The 16,171-nt window shown below is 40.8% G+C and overlaps 1 protein-coding gene across 2 annotated transcripts in view; it reads left to right on the forward strand.

The window, feature by feature from the left end:
* The first annotated feature begins 759 nt into the window (after nucleotides 1-759).
* LOC119413454 (echinoderm microtubule-associated protein-like 4) overlaps nucleotides 760-16,171 on the forward strand; it is a 40,925-nt gene continuing 25,513 nt past the window's right edge. Inside the window, exons 1-5 of one of the 2 annotated variants that reach the window (XM_037680503.1) lie at nucleotides 760-1,045; nucleotides 3,428-3,613; nucleotides 8,799-8,919; nucleotides 12,135-12,320; nucleotides 13,292-13,432. In XM_037680503.1, the coding sequence (XP_037536431.1) occupies nucleotides 1,021-1,045; nucleotides 3,428-3,613; nucleotides 8,799-8,919; nucleotides 12,135-12,320; nucleotides 13,292-13,432 (659 nt within the window). In that variant the 5' untranslated portion in view covers nucleotides 760-1,020. The remainder of the gene's footprint in view (nucleotides 1,046-3,427; nucleotides 3,614-8,798; nucleotides 8,920-12,134; nucleotides 12,321-13,291; nucleotides 13,433-16,171) is intronic. The other variant, XM_037680509.1, reaches the window with a different exon arrangement.

A 16,171-nucleotide genomic window follows, 5' to 3' on the forward strand; every position in this document is an offset into this window, starting at 1 on the left:
CATGTGGTCTGATGAGTCCAGATTTACCCTGTTCCAGAGTGATGGGTGCACCAGGGTAAGAAGAGAGGCAGGTGAAGTGATGCACCCATCATGCCTAGTCATCAATGCAAGATCTTAGTGAAAAATTAATGCAACACTGGATGGAAATAGATCTTGTGACATTGCAGAAGATTATGGAAACAATGGCACAGCGAATGCTCCTGTAATCAAAGCTAAAGGCGGTCCAACAAAATATTAGTGTGACCTTTTATTTTGGTGGCAATTTTTTTTGGGGCCAGGCAGTGTAATACGGTGTATTAAACAGCAGCCTGAACATGAGTTAAACTCAAACTTTACTATTTGTAAACTAATGTTATATATTCAAAGAATGTTCAATACAAAAACAACTGAACTTTATTTGTAACAGAAGAAGTTTTGCTCCTCATCTGAGGAAATACAAATAAAGTCCAGTTGTTTTTGTATTGAACGTTCTTTGAATTTATCATGTTGAATTTATCATGTCCTGGATGACAGAGAATCCTCACCAGTCTAATGTTATATAATACTCACTGATGAAACACAATGCCACATTTTAAGGTTTTTAACGTTTTAGAATGCTTATGAAATTTAAGGTAAAATATTGGTCTCGTGTAGTTCTTTTTTTTTACTCCGATATAGCGAGAGTCACACTTTCCAAGATGGCGGAACATAAACTCGTCCCGTTAACAGGGGCGTCCGGGCTAGCGTTTCAGTTTCATTAGGCTCCTCCCCTTCAGGCGGAGTCAAGCCCTCAGCTCGGTCTCTCTGGGTCGGTGCTTAACTTCCCTCTCCACTTCTGGATTCTCTGAATAATTTTCGGCCTCCGGCACGCGGCGGATCTTTGACCTCACGGACCCGGCCCGCAGCGCATTACAGACATTAGAGACGGTTCAGTTCTCTTCCCGCCCCCCCGGACAGAGGAAAAAACCCGGACCGAGGCCCGCAGTACGTGCTAAGCCGCCCGCAGGCCTCGGGCCCGGACTCCTGCGGTTCTCCAGGAATATGGACGGATTTACCGGCAGTTTAGGTGAGTTCCGACCGGAACCGAATCCCAAACCCCGAGTTTTACCTGCTCATTTGTCCACGCACTGACGGGAAACCGAGGGCCGCACGCACCTCGGATGGCTTTACACGTGTCACTGCTGTTTTTATCAAAGAGGCTGCACCGCCCATCCGGGAGCTGCAGGGCCACAAAATAAATTGCTGAAGCTGCAGAAGGTGCTGCACTGTCTTGGACCCGTTCTATGAACAGGACCAGAGCCTATCTGAGGCTCCAACAAGATACAGATCTGTCTAAATCCAACAGGACTCTGAGTCTGCACCGCCCCTCTTGAAGCGGCAGGACTGCAAAACAACCAGTTCGTCCTGCAAGAGGCGCTGCAGAGTCCTTAACCTGACTTGTAAATAGACCCAAGAGCGCGAGGATCCAACCAACAGGACTCTGCACCACCCACTAGTAAGCTGCAGGACACTAATGCAAAACTGCATGCTCCTGGAACTGGCCCATTAAAACCCCAGGCCCTCCTTAGACCCATGTCCTTCTCAGGGTCCTGCAGGACCCAGGCTCGTTTTAAGAGTCCCAACAGGTTTAAGCAGAATTTCCACAGACTGGTTCCTGTTCCAGAGGCTGACCCAACACTTCAAAAATATTTTTGTCACGTCATTAGTGTTTTTATGAAACTCCGAACTGCTAATGAGTACTTCAGTATTAGTGTATTGATCAGCTGATGTGTGACTGACCACAGGTGGATTCATACTTGGTGGGATGTAAAGAAATATGCTCTCACTGATGTAGTTATTCTATTCAGTTCAATTTATCCTGATGTGTGCTCAGTAAATCTGGTAGAAAAATCTTAAAGTTGAGCCAGGTTCTCAGGACGGGTTGAAAAATAAAAAATTTAAATCTTGTTAAAACGTTGCATCAAAAAAAACTTTGTCAAGTCTGAGGAACTGAAATAAACTCGGTCATATATATCCTCATAGTGGATCGATCGGTCGGGTGGTGACATCCAGAACTAGCTGTTCACGTGATAAAGGAGGACCATCACCCATAACGACTGATAGTTAGTGCCCTGATGACGGCTTGCTATTACATTTACCCCTGTTTACTGAAGTACCCGTCCATCATTGAACAGCAGGGCATGATGGGCAGAGCTAGAGGAGTCAGTGGAGGTAAGCTGGCGCAGCGCGTCAAAGACAGGGTGCTGTATTACTTCTACACTATGTTCCCGGAAGTGTTGGTTGTGCACCCTCCTTTGCACGATATACAATTATTGCAAGTGGTGCTGCACTGAGCTGACTGGTCATTTATTTTATTAAAGTTAAGCCACGCTTTTGATCGTGGCCACTCACTGTCCAGTGTTTCCCCTACCATTATACAAGCGGGGCTTCTCGCCCCGTCAACCGTGCACCCTGCCTGAAAACCAAACTGTGCACACTCACCTGTCAGCACTGACATAGCGCAAAGCTAGCTACACAAAATACAGGCGCACTAGCTAGAAAGCTAAAGGCAGCGCTCACGCTGCCTCTTCCCTCATGCTGAACCCTCACCTGAACGCCCCCTTCCACCGCCCCACTAAAAAACTCTCGGTACAAATGATGTGCACCTCAGATGTGTGTCTCGACAAAAAACACGGACGAGATGAGCGTCCCGCCATGGCAAGTTATCTAGGGGAAAGGAAACACTGCTGTCCATGGATGCACGCACACTTCATGTGGATTCCTCTTCGTTGGTGTTCACCGGGTGGCGGCTTCTTCCGGTCAGCGGACTAGGCATCGAAAGTAGGAATCGAAAATAAAATATTTGAAGGATTCCGGGAAAACCAGAATGTTAGCCCTGGTTCCAATCAATTCTCGAGACTGGATGCACAACCATAACCTCCACCTCTCCAGGTTCTCTTCCACCTGTTCCCACCACAGATCACAGTCATAGTCATCTGCAAACGTCGTAGTCCACAGGGATTCCTGCCTGGCCTCATCTGTTAGTCGCTCCATCACCAGAGCAAACAAGAAGGGGCTCAGAACCTATCCTTGATGCTCTCCCACCTCCACCGTGAAGCCAACTGTCACTCCTACAGCACATCTCACCACTGTCCTGCTGTCCTCATACATGTCCATATGTTAATTATTTCATCAAATGTTTGTTTTAATATTTCTACAAGCAAAACAAACTTCAGTGCTTTGTCTAGTTGATCAGCCTCAATCAATCTATCCAAATAATCAATCCATCCATCCATCAATCATGATGTTTGTGTTCCATTTTTCTTAAGCCAGTTAAGTAGGTGGTTGATCTTGTGGTTCAGGTCCTGAAGCTGATTTATTTAATGATCAGTCTTTATATTTGTGTCTTGCTTCCTGAAGTTGATAGATTGCACGATTCATCTTGATGTTTACGTTTTGGTTCCTGTAGATGACAGTATGTCCGCAGCAAGTGTCTCCGATGTCAACGATCGTCTCTCAGCTCTGGAGCTTCGCGTCCAGCAGCAGGAAGATGAGCTGACTGTCATGAAGGCAGCACTCGCTGACGTACTTCGCCGTCTTGCCGCCTCAGAGGATTCTGCTGCTGCCGCAAGCAAGAAGCCGCATGGATTTAAAGGTGAGCAACGTTTAATGTGACACTAAGTGAGGGTTTCATTAAAACTTTTAAGTGCTTAACTATAAAAAATTTAAATAAATCAATGACCTGAATGATTAAATTGACCTTTTAGAGACTAAATGAAGGTTGAATTGTTGCTATGGTTACAATAAGATGCAAACATATTTTGTATTTATCTTGTTGCTTTAGAGCAGGGGTGCCCAACCTATTTTCCTCAAAGACCCCCCTTCTTACTTCCGAGCCAATCTGAGACCCCCCCCCAATCCCTCGTTACTCCCCTCTCTCAAAAGACTCGTTCAGATAAATCTCTTTATCAAAGTGATAAAAGAATAAAGTAAATGTTATAGTTAATATTATTAGTAATAGTAGTTAAATATAAAGTAAATAATAAAAGAATAAAGTAAATAGTTACAAACTTATTTGTAAAAGGTATAAACTGGTAGTTGTACAACAGAAATAACTACAAGAAGACTCTTTCGAGAATTACTCGCATGACTTTTCTTTAAAAATTAACAACAGAGTAATTTAAAAAAGTCTTTAAAAAATAGTCGTTTTGTCAAGATATCTTCCTGATCCTATCCTGCAGCTGATTTTTGCAATTTTCAGCTATTTTATCTATTATGTTCTTGACAATATGACAATAAATAATAATAAATGACAATAAAGAAGCTCTGACAGTGTTCGAGAGCGGGACAGTTTTCATTTTATCCACTGCATGAGCCCTGTCACACATCAACTCTACAATTTTCAGGCAGGCGGGTTTCAGAAGTTGTTCTCCGATATTGTGCAGATTTTTAGCCTTAGCGATTAAAAGTGAACACTCAAAATATGATTCTGTAGCTCCGTGCAAATCACTACCTGCTCTTTCAAAGGCTTTTCTCATGTCAACTGCTTGTTCCTGAAAGTATTCCTGACTGTCACCATCACCAATAATAACAATGTCTTTTCTAAACTAGGGAAAAATGTTCTTATGTTGTCAGAAACATGACTCCTCTGTGTGTTTTTACACATTTAAACATTCACAACTGCATGTGTTTACGTTCATGTTATATTTAATAAACATGAGCTTAACCAAGAGCATCGATAACTCCCTGCCTCCTCTCGGGCAGCCATGCTGCCAACTGAGAGCTGGACGCTGAGTACTGACGTCATAACAAAGCCTTTAAGTGACAGTACAGATTTTAGTTTTTAACACTTTATAGAAAACCTTCGAACATGACCAAAATGAGGGTTCTTCTGTGTTAATCAGGATTTGGTGAAATTTCAAACATTATAGCTAAAAATTAAAGCATATTTTCTAAAGTTGTTACACAGACAATAAATTTATATTGTTACAATCTCTAAGCAGACATATGCGACCCCCCTCTGTGCTCTCTAGCCCCCCCCCCCCCCCCCCCCACCCCCCCCCCCCATGGGGGTCGGGCCCCCCAGGTTGGGAATCGCTGCTTTACAGCAGGAGTGCCCAACCTTTTTTGAACCAAGATCTTCTTTTGAAGTTGGCAGCTTGCCAAAATCTACCATAATTGCCGGGCTACAGAGCGCACCTGATTCTAAGCCACACATACTAAATTTAAGATAAATCATAATTTTGCACATAAATAAGATTCTCCGGTTTTTTAGTCGTGGGTATTCACCGTTCATTATTAGAGTCTGTGCCCAGCTTCAGGCATTGTGTGCAGCTCTTGCAGTAAAAGAATCAGCCACTGGATGGCGATTCACTCGTCATGGAGCTTCGCTGTCTGGTTAACTCGTGGTTAAAACCATTCAACCTATGAGATGAACACAAGAACTATCTAAGCATAATCACTGCACAGAACAGTGCCAAACACCTACATAGCCAAAATTATTTAAAAAAAATTATGTACCGGTAAATTTGACCCACAAATCTTATCGAGGTCATGTGACCTGGAGTCAGTACTCGTAAAATATGGTAAATATTCATTAAATTAGTACAATTGATTTTATTGTTAAACACTTCTGGTAACAGCTGCTGTTTTTAAATGTACTATCTAAATAAATTTGACGAGGGGGACGAGCCTCCCGTTCGTTGTCTCCTCCGCTCTGTTTCATGCATTCGGATGCGAGCTGAAATGATACCGGTATTTAAACACATATTTACCGTACACGGAAAGAATTAACAAACTTTTGTACCTGCTGGACTTGACTGCTTAAAAAAAGAAAATTGACGATTTCTGACCAGTGGAGCCACATGACCCAAGAGGAGAGGAACATCCGGTAAATGTTTTATTCTGGGAAAAAAAAAACTTTTAACACGGCTAAAAAAAATTTTTTAAAATACGAGTAGTCGACCAAAAGTCACTTATCTCTATGTTCTTCATCCTCCTGTGAACTAAAGTCCTCTTTGAGGCTCAGAACAACATCATCACACACGTCTCTTTCTTGCAGCTGTTTCCTTCTTCGACAGCCAGATCGATCGCTTTTAACTTGAAAGCTGCATCATAAGAAATTCTCCGTGTGTTTTCCATTATCGCTACAGATGAACAGGTCTGTGCATGTGGCGCAAAATACAGTAAACTGATCTGAAGTCATTAATGCACATCTATCTTGGGGTGTAGGTCCTCGAGAGTACCTCATTAGTCATTACGGTTAGACTTCTGGTCACAGGCTGTTAGGAACTGGAGCCATCATTACAACTGTTCCAGCAAAAATTATACAAAAAAAGTACTCAAAGAACTTGTGAAAGGAGTTTGGACAATATTTGTGCAAGAAGGAGATAGCATAGAGATACAAGCAGCTTTCCATAACTGTGCTGACCGAGAGAGTGCACCTACAACATTTGTGAGAAACTGGGGTAGTCTTTTTGTGTAAGGTTTACAAAATAACACTTCTCTTGGGTTTACAACAGAAATATAAGATTGTCGTCCTCTATCCACCACTGAAAATAAACATCCACTTTTCTGACCGCACCCTTTGTGTTGATTGTGCGTGACGTGCTGCTGTGGGAGGCTGCATGTCACATACAATCGACACAAAGTGCGTCTCTTCTTATCTCCTCTGTCTCCTTATCAAGAGTTTCTCTTTAGAGAATGAAAAGTCCATGTGGAAAAGACAGTCTCAAATCATGTCAGCGAGATCCAACGTGTTAGTCTTGTGAAGTATAACTAGACCTTTAAAAAGGGAGAAGAGAAGGACAACCTGGCAGATCTACAAGTTTTATTATAACACAACATAGACTATTCATGTTAACAATATTGTCTCATCTCATATGTAAATACATATTTCCTAAAATGTCAACATATTGCTCAGTCCTAATAAAATTATCAGTCCTGTAAAATGAACCAACAACTTAATCCAATGTCTCACAAGACTTTTAAAATGTTTTTATGTTTTCTTTAATATTACTTTGGTCTCAGGTGGAAATTATTTTCATGTAGAAACTTCAGAACATTCAGTCTTGTACAGCCGGGGGGGATTTTTCCTCTGGTAGCTGAGCTAGATTTAAGCCAGTCATCTGGTGGTGACAAGTTTTTTTGGGTAAGGAAAATAAATTTGAGGGTGGGGGCAGTGTTGAATAGGTTATACAATTTTTTTCACAATTCGCGCTCGCTCTGCTATTAGGAATTTGGTCATGTGTGCAAATTGGACATGTGTTCAGAACGCATTAGCACATGCCTGCACATCACGGAGCAAACTCATTCATTCATTCAACCTTTATTTACACAGATAAATCACATTGAACCTCGAAGTCACATTTGCAAGTGAGACCTGTTTAGACAGGAAAAAGTAATGAAAGTGACACATGTATAGGATTTGGAGGCAAAAAAAATTCTATCAAACTCACTCCTTGGCTGAGGATAGAGAGCCTGAGATTGAAAAAAAAAAAACCCCTGCACATAGTGACACAGACATTCAGCAGGGGAGGGGAGATGACAAGAGCGGTGAGTGTGTCCAAGGACACTCCAGAAGCACTGTAGGAGTTCTGATAAGAATGGTATAATCAGTCATTTCCCTCTGGTGAGATCCGTAAAAACTCTCGATGGATGCTGAGGTCAACCTAGGACAGCGCCAGAGAGAATCCCAAGAGTCCTGAAATGATGACACAATGTTTATTTAGCCGGGTCCCTCTTACAGGTACGCAGACTTCCTCAGTGGGAGGGGAGGGGCAGAGCATTGAATTTACAGGACCCCCAGATGAATTGAGATAAGGTGGGCTGTCAAGGCCAGCCAGGAAGCCAAATTCAGATAAACCATTTGTTTTGGGAACAGGCAAAACTTAAATGATTCATGTCGGCCTTGAGTCTTTGCTGGTCCTCACAAATCCTAAACGTCTAAATTAAGTGGACACACCGTTGATCCATGCTTGAGAGTATTCCCCCAGGTCTGATCCATCCTGCCAGCGAATGCTAGGGGCCGCAAGTGGCCTGCGATTCTCACAAATCATGTACAATTTGCGGTTCAGTTCGCAAAGTAATTGAGTCTGGGTGCGCGAGGCACGAAGCAAACCATCACATAAGGCAGGCAGCCTGACCAGGGCCAAATTGGCTGCTGATGACTTCCTTGTTCATTGATAAACCAGGAACTCGTCACTTTGTTTGATACACATTTAATAAAATGTTAAACTTAAAATACAGTCTAGGGCAGGGCTATTCAACTGGTGGCCGGAAATGGCCCACGCGTGACTTTAATCCAGCCCAACAATGACTTCATTAAAAAAAATAATTTTTATAGATATATAGAATTTATTTTATTTTTTTTATTTAAAAAAAAATTTGGTGGGGTTTGGGTTCTGTTTATTACATTAACGATTCAATTCAATAAAATAAACAAATTTAAAAGGTAACAGGTCATTGTAATACTTGGTTTATTTATATAATGACTTTAATCTGTGGATGTCCGGCCCCTGAGCTGCTGGCTTTCAGAAACTCGAGCAGTTTAGTTGAATAGCCCTGCTTTATGGAAGCTGGACAGTGAAGTGGGTGAATGGGTGGGGGGGCTGGGTAGTGGTAGTAATGTATTAGCTTTGGTTGGAAGGGTGGTGCGCATCACTTGGATACATGTAACACTCCACTTTTTAGTTTTATAATTTTAGAATAAGTTGAAACAAAATTTTCCCTTATTTTAGTTTTGTTAATCTGCAGTATTTCTTAGAATTATTTATTTTCAGTTTGCACATCAAATTACATTCCAGGCTAAAACCAAGCTAACATGAGTGTTGCCCCCACAGGTGGAGCTGGGCTGCGGGAATCTTACTCCTTGTCCTGCATCGCCAACGGAGGAACATCTGGACGAAAGAGAGACTCCACCTCTGTCACCAGGAAGGAGACGTTGTCGTCTGCTGCCAAGAGGTAAAAACCCCACCCCTGCTCAATTGATGGGATTGATTCATAAGGACACAAAGACGGATCCCTGCATCAGTTTCAGACTGTAGTTTTGATGTGTTTCACAGTTTGTTCTCAGTTTCACAGTCCTCATCAGTCTGACTGAAATATAATCAGCAATTCACCTGTTTGGTCATATGACCTCTCACCTGAACTAGTCACTTAACAGTCTGATAGACTGAAGTAAACAAAAACAATTCCAGCAGTGATACAGTGAAACCCGGGGAAAATGTAAAGCAGTACAGACATTTTTAACACATTTAAAACCGTAGAGTCTACATCTTTTAATGTCTTCAGAAGTATAGCAGAATCGGTGTGGTCGATAGAAACACAACAGGACCTGTATGATTAATATAATCTCATTAAAAACAAAGTTGAGCCAGTAGAATAGTCGTAGGGGAGGGAGACGCATATGAGCTGTGCGCTGTTTGTACCAGCAGTTTTGGAGCGGGGGGAGAGACAGACACAGCTGAGCTGCGTGCTGTTTCACCTTAGAATCTAGCTGTTTTTTTGTTACTTTTCTTTTTTTAGCCATCCTATTTCTTAAAAAAATAATAATAATCTGTATGACTTTTTATAACTTTATTGTTGTCGCTGTTGTTCATTGTTGTCATCATTCTTTGCTGAAATCAGGTCTCTCTTGTAAATGAGTTCTAGAGGCTCAATGGGATTTACCTGTCTAAATAAAGGTTGAATGAATGTTTGCAGTTTTCGAGCGGGGCTGGGTGGTTCAGCGTGAGGAAAAGGGCAGCATGAGCACTGCCTTTAGCTTTTTAGCTAGTGCGCCTGTATTGCGTTACGCCAGTGGTGGCGGTGGGGAGGGGGTGCGCGCCGTTCGGTAGGCGTGGCACTTGGTTCATTTAATGGTGCGAGGCACCCCACTTGTGTAATGGTAGAGGAAACACTGGCGAATCATTTGGCCAATCATAATCAAGACTATAGGGAAATCTTTCCCAAGGACGAAGGGAACTGTTTGGTCTAAGTTATAACTAGTCACTTCTACTGTTGGACACTGATAGTTTTCAGGTAAGTCTCGTTAACTGCCAATGATATAATATGCTGTGTAAGTTGAGCTCGATTTGGCAAAAAATTAATCCTACTTTTACAACGTTGTGTCGTAATCTGTTACCTTTTCCGACATAACGTATTCGTTCACAAAGAAAGAGAAACTGCGCCGACTGAAATAATGTTTTATAATAAAAGTGGGGGGGGGTCCAAATGAACGTTTTTTTAATGTGGGGGGGACACGTCCCCTTCACATATAATGGTTGTGACGCCTACGGCTGACATCCTTGCTAGCATTACATGGTGACAGGCTTTCCGTTATAGATAACATTCCACTTGATTAATAGGAGAACACTAAAACTCCACTCCAGGTTTTCCTGGTTACCGCCTCCAACCTGCAGTGTGTCTGGTCTGTGTCTCCTGCCTTGGCAGAAAACATGCACAGGTGCAGGATGTGGAGGTACCTCTGTGTTGCTCGCTCGCCAGTTTAGCAGCTTAGTGCTGGCAGTTGTTGACCGGGGGGGTTGATCATAAACATGTATACATGGTTAGGAGGATGTTTAAAAGAAATGGAATGCTACGTCTGTAGCATCTTAGCTTAGCAGTAACTGTGACGCTGTCAGATGCTGCAAATGTAAGAGACGCTGTGTGTTCAGGTGCATTAAAGTTGAAATATCTTTAAAACCCCACAACTTATTGTCCTCAAGATTTGTGAGAAACATCATTTAGATGAGTAGTGGTGAACACAAGTAAAAATGTCCAGTAGTGATGTTTTTTTATTTCTCTGTAAACACAAATGGTGCAGATCTGACGTGCATGAAAGTTAAAATGTCTTTAAAACAGCTGCATTTACACAAACTTGGTGAGAAACATGCTTTAAGTGGAATTAAAGAAAGACAATCTAGATAAAATGTTGCTTTTTTGTAAACTAGTGTACAATTTTTTGCATACTGGTGCGTGTATAAGCGCACACGTGCGCGCGCACGCACACACACTAGTGTCCCCCCCACATTACAGATGCTTCTGGAGCCCATGATGTCAGGTATCATCAGTGAATTGTGCGTTAACGTTAGCCTACAATGTCACTCTGTTTAATGCAAATAGTTTTGGGAAGGCTATGTTTAATGCATCTGTATTGCTGTCTGATAAGAATGTGTCAAAATGGAAACTAACACGTAGCGTTACTGCCAATGAAACGCGACACACCAGTGTTTTGTTTAAGTGATTGAAACACTTGCTCTGGTGGCAGCTGGAGCAAGAGTGTGGCATGAAAGAGGCACATGGCCAAGCAGTGGAAATGGGCACAGACCACCCCCACGGGCGCTAGGTTTGTCACCATCAGTGTATGAATGTGATAAAGCACTGATTAATCTTTGTATAGATCTAGTAGAATTCATATGTCCAGTAGAAACAATGTAAACAACAAACTAATGCGTAGAAACACAGTAGAACACACTAGAAAAGACTGATGTTTGGGATACTGTTTAAAATACTGTATTATTTTACGTTATTAGTGTTTAGCGTCTATCTTAGATCTTTTAGTGTACCGTTTGACATTCGTTTAGTGTATATCTTAGTGTATAACTTGGATCCTTATATACTGTTTCTTTTTATGCTTTATATTTTTGCTATTTTTTGGTGTAACTGGGACCTTGAGTACATAATTACGTTCCACCTCATGTACCACATGTGATGTGAATGACAATAAACTTGACTTGAACTTGAACTATAATGAGCAGAAACACAGTAGAGCAGTCAAAATATGATTAAGAACTGTGGAAATGATAAAGAAAAACAGTTTAAACACATTTTTAATTGTGATATTATGATAAGCAGAAACCCAGTAGAACATATTAGAGCCTGAGTAAAACCTGGTTTTGCTGGAGGTTTCTTGTTATGAGGGAGTTTTTCCTTTCCACTGTTGCCTTTGTGCTTGCTCAGGATGGGCGACTGCGATGAAATGAAGACTCAACACCATCTGCTGGCTACCCTACCTTAATAATGTTACTAATTGAATTTTTATGTATATGGATGTTTCTGTTCAGTGCCTTGACATGACTTCTCTTGTGACTTGGTGCCATATAAATAAACTGAATTGAACTGGAACATAGTAAGATCCCAGTGGAACCTGAGTAGAGGCAGTGGTTTGTGGACTCACATCCTGGTTCTGTTCACAGCCCCCATGCAGACAGGAAGAAGGAGCTCAGCAGTCACCGGTCTCAAATGGAGGAGATCCATGAGGGCGAGGAAGCCCCTCCCCCTAAGGACCAGTCTCCCCCTCCCTTCTCTCCCCTCCCATCCAACCCCCAACAGAAACCAGCCTCGCCCTCTGACAGCTGCAAAGGCCACGCGCCTCTTAAAAGGTTCCAGTTTCTGATTTGTTAGCTGCTTCTGACTTCCCTTCCTGCTGATGCTGGTCTGACCTCTTTTTAACAACCTGCCTTCTGAGGACTCTTGGGTCCTGCTCCTCCTACATCTGAGCCTGCTGATCACCTCGGGGTCAGGTGTTTCTGATCAGCCAGTCAGATGTCAGAGGAACACGCGGGACTGTTTGGTTAAGCCGTTTTCAAACGTACACAGCAGCATCGAAAGATTTCCTACTAACTTTCTTTTACTCCTCCCACAAATTAACAAGCTTTGATCACCTGATGGTTATGATGGTTACCTGGTTAACGACAGTTAATTCTCAGGTGCTTTCATGATGAGTGAGCCTAAATCAGCTATTCTTTGTTTTTATTAATAACCAACTAGCCAACCACTAATTCTAACAAAAAAAAAGATTTCAATACTGAGCACGAGTCTAAACAAGGTTTAAAGAAACACTGAAAAAGTCCTTTAACTGGGAACTCTGGGATTTGTCCACAAATTTAACTGACTGGCTTCTCTCTCGTCTGAGTCATCACAAATCTCTTCTTACCTTATGGATTTCAACAGTATGACCTAGTTTCTCTACAAAAATGTGTGACCTTTAAACTCGTGGAGTCAAACTCATTTTCAAAATGGACCAAAGTAAAAATAAAATATAAACAAACCTTTTAATTTCTTGACCTCGGTCTCTGCTTGTTATTTACGTGTGAAAGCGGCTTTTGGTTTTTCGGTCATCTCAGACCTCCTTGGATCTCAGGATTCTTCAGTTTGCTTGTTTTAACTGCTCTTTGCTCAACAGACATAACACTAAAGCTGTTTGAGATTTATCTTAACTAACATGTTCATGACCCTATGACTTACGCCGTGTAACTCCTCCTAGCAACGCCTCCTTCCTTTATCCTCCTTCTGCGCCCTCGTCTCTGTAGCAGCTTCTCCTCTTGCAATGATGCTGTGTTTGTGTGATTAGGGGTCCCAGCGTGAAGCGATCTTCGGGTGTTGAGCGGTCTCAGAGCGCAAACTGGGACTCCTCGGAGGAAAACAGGAGAAAACTGGTGAAAGCTGCATCCACCTCCAAACTGCTGACAAAGATGGTGAAGAAACCAGAGAGGTATGACAACCAGACCAGCACATCAAAACACACCTGTCTGTGCACAACACCTGACAAACACCTAAAAACACTTGTGTAACACTTATGTAACACTTCTGTCATACAAACCTAGAGCTGGACAATAATTCGATATCGATATATCTCGCGATATACTTTCATTCAATAACGATATGAGTTTTAAGCACATTTTCGATATTCCGATAGGATTACAACGTTTCACTGACACTTTTCTTTTTCTGTTCGGGTTGAAGCGGCCACTTCAGTTTCAACCCGGACAGAAAAAGGTGCGACACAACTACGTAAGTGCGTGGTGACGTAATGTTACGCAGAGCTCGAGTCCAGAAGGCTAAGCTAGGCTAATCTCCAATGCACGTTAAGTTTTCTCTTCAAAATGAGTGCCCATGACCGTCAGAATGTGACTGAACAAGCTTTCACAAGCGAAGAGAAAGCAGATGACATCACTGATGAGAGGAAAGACTAATTCGCTGGTTTGGAAGTGGTTCGGCTTTCTAGGATCCGATAAACTGCAGGTTTCAGTCAGTGTGCTGCAAAATGTGACGGAGAGTCGTTCTAACTCGCGGTGGGAACATCGAACTTGTTCCACTTGACAGAAGATGATGAGTCACAAGATGAAGCACAATAAAAGTTTGAGCCAACGTGTCCCTGAAACACCCCCAGCGCTGCAAGTTTGTTTTGTTTTTGTTTTTCTCATTTATTCATTCATTTAAAATAAAACAAATTCATCAGAAGAAAAAAAAAACATTGAATGAAAAGGTTGCAGAAAGATGAAAAAAAATATTATCTGCCCCTAATTTAAAAAATACAAAATAATTACAAACAAACAACAACCTTGACTTGAACAATCTCCAAACTGAAAACAGAAAAACTTCAGGTATCCTTCACCTGGTACTAAACCTTCCCAACAACTTTAACTATCATCTTTTTAAACATATAAATTGTTTTAGAAATGTTTATGGTGATATCAAGACAATTCCATAATCCTGTTCCCTGAATTACAACACGGCTCCTTCACACTAGTTCTAAATGGAGGTTTTACAAACATTTCCATTCCATTAAGGTTATATTGTCTCTCCTTTTTTTTTTTTTTTTTACAAATTTTAATTGAATATTTGAGGCTAATATTTTTATGAGCTTTATACATGACTTGTAAAAAATTATATTCAACCAAATCATAACATTTTGATAATTTCAACTGATGACATAATATATTTGTTGGGTGACCATAGCACTTCCTACTAATAATTCTTATAGCTCTTTTTTGTTAAATGAAAATAGGGTTTGTAATTGTTTTACATGCTTTCCCCCAAACTTCATTACAATAGATTAAATATGGAACAATCATTACATTCTACAATATTTACAAAGCTTTGTCATTCAAAAACTATTTTACTTTATACACTAATGCAATTGATTGTTATTTTTATTTTTAAGTATTTTACATGAGATTTCCACGTCAGCTTTTCATCAATAACGACGCCCAAAAATTTTATTTCATTAACGACGCATTTCAGTGCTGTCAATTTTAAAGTTGTTGTTTAAAGTTAAAACTATTAATATTGACAAAGTTGAGAATTTTATGTTTATTTGACAGTGATTTCAAATTTTTGAAGGTTAAATACAAATAAAAGGTGAACATTAATTTATTTGTGTATTTTGTAGTTTTTCTGAGGTTTTTATATTGTTTATATCGATATCGAATTGTATCGTTATCGACCGAAATTAAGAAATATATCGTGATAAAAGTTTTGGCCATATCGTCTAGCCCTATACAAACCTATAAAACACTTGTAACACACACCTTTTAAACACTTGTAACACACTCCTGTATCACCAACACACACCTGTGACACACACCTACAAAACATTCCTGTGACATGGGTCAGTAAAACACTCTTATAACTCAAGCCTGTATAATCTTTACCTGTAACAAACACTTCTGTGAAGACCCCTCTAAAACATGCCTGCATGCTGCAGTCCTGTAACTCACATCTGTAACACACACTTGTAATTAACTCTTATTAACCACTCACCTGTAAAGCACCCATTTAAAAAACGTATGCAGTCCTGTAACACGCCTATACCACATTCATGTACAGTAGCACACTTGTCTGTAACACACTCCTGTACTAACACCTGTATAACACTCTTGTTACACAGATCCGTAACAAAATTCTGTAACATACCTGTCTATTTAAACATGTCTAAAGCACACGCTTGGCCTGTAATAACATAATAATAATGTTATGGTAATGTAATATAGTCCTGCAATCAAAGCATGCCAGTAACACACTTCTGTACACACTCTTGTAACACATTACTATAACACAATGGCTTGAAACACTTGTCTCTAGCAAGCACCTGCAACAATATATATATATTTTTAATATACCTGTAACACACACGTTAGCCCACACCTGTAACAGACGTTTGTAACACATGTATGTAAAACACTAATGTTACATAGGCCTGTAACACAATTTTTTAAATACAGGTCAGTAACATAATTCTGTAAAACACCTGTAACACTAATACACTCCTGTAATAAACTTGTAACATTAACACACTCCTGCAATACACATGTAAAACTATTACACTCCTGTAATACACATGTAACATTAACACACTCCTGTAATATACATGCAACACTAACACACTCCTGTAATATACATGCAACACTAACACACTCCTGTAATACACATGTAACACTAACACACTCCT

Source organism: Nematolebias whitei, chromosome 1 (assembly GCF_014905685.2).
Source record: "Nematolebias whitei isolate Nwh7 chromosome 1, NemWhi1, whole genome shotgun sequence".
Taxonomy (NCBI): Eukaryota; Metazoa; Chordata; class Actinopteri; order Cyprinodontiformes; family Rivulidae; genus Nematolebias; species Nematolebias whitei.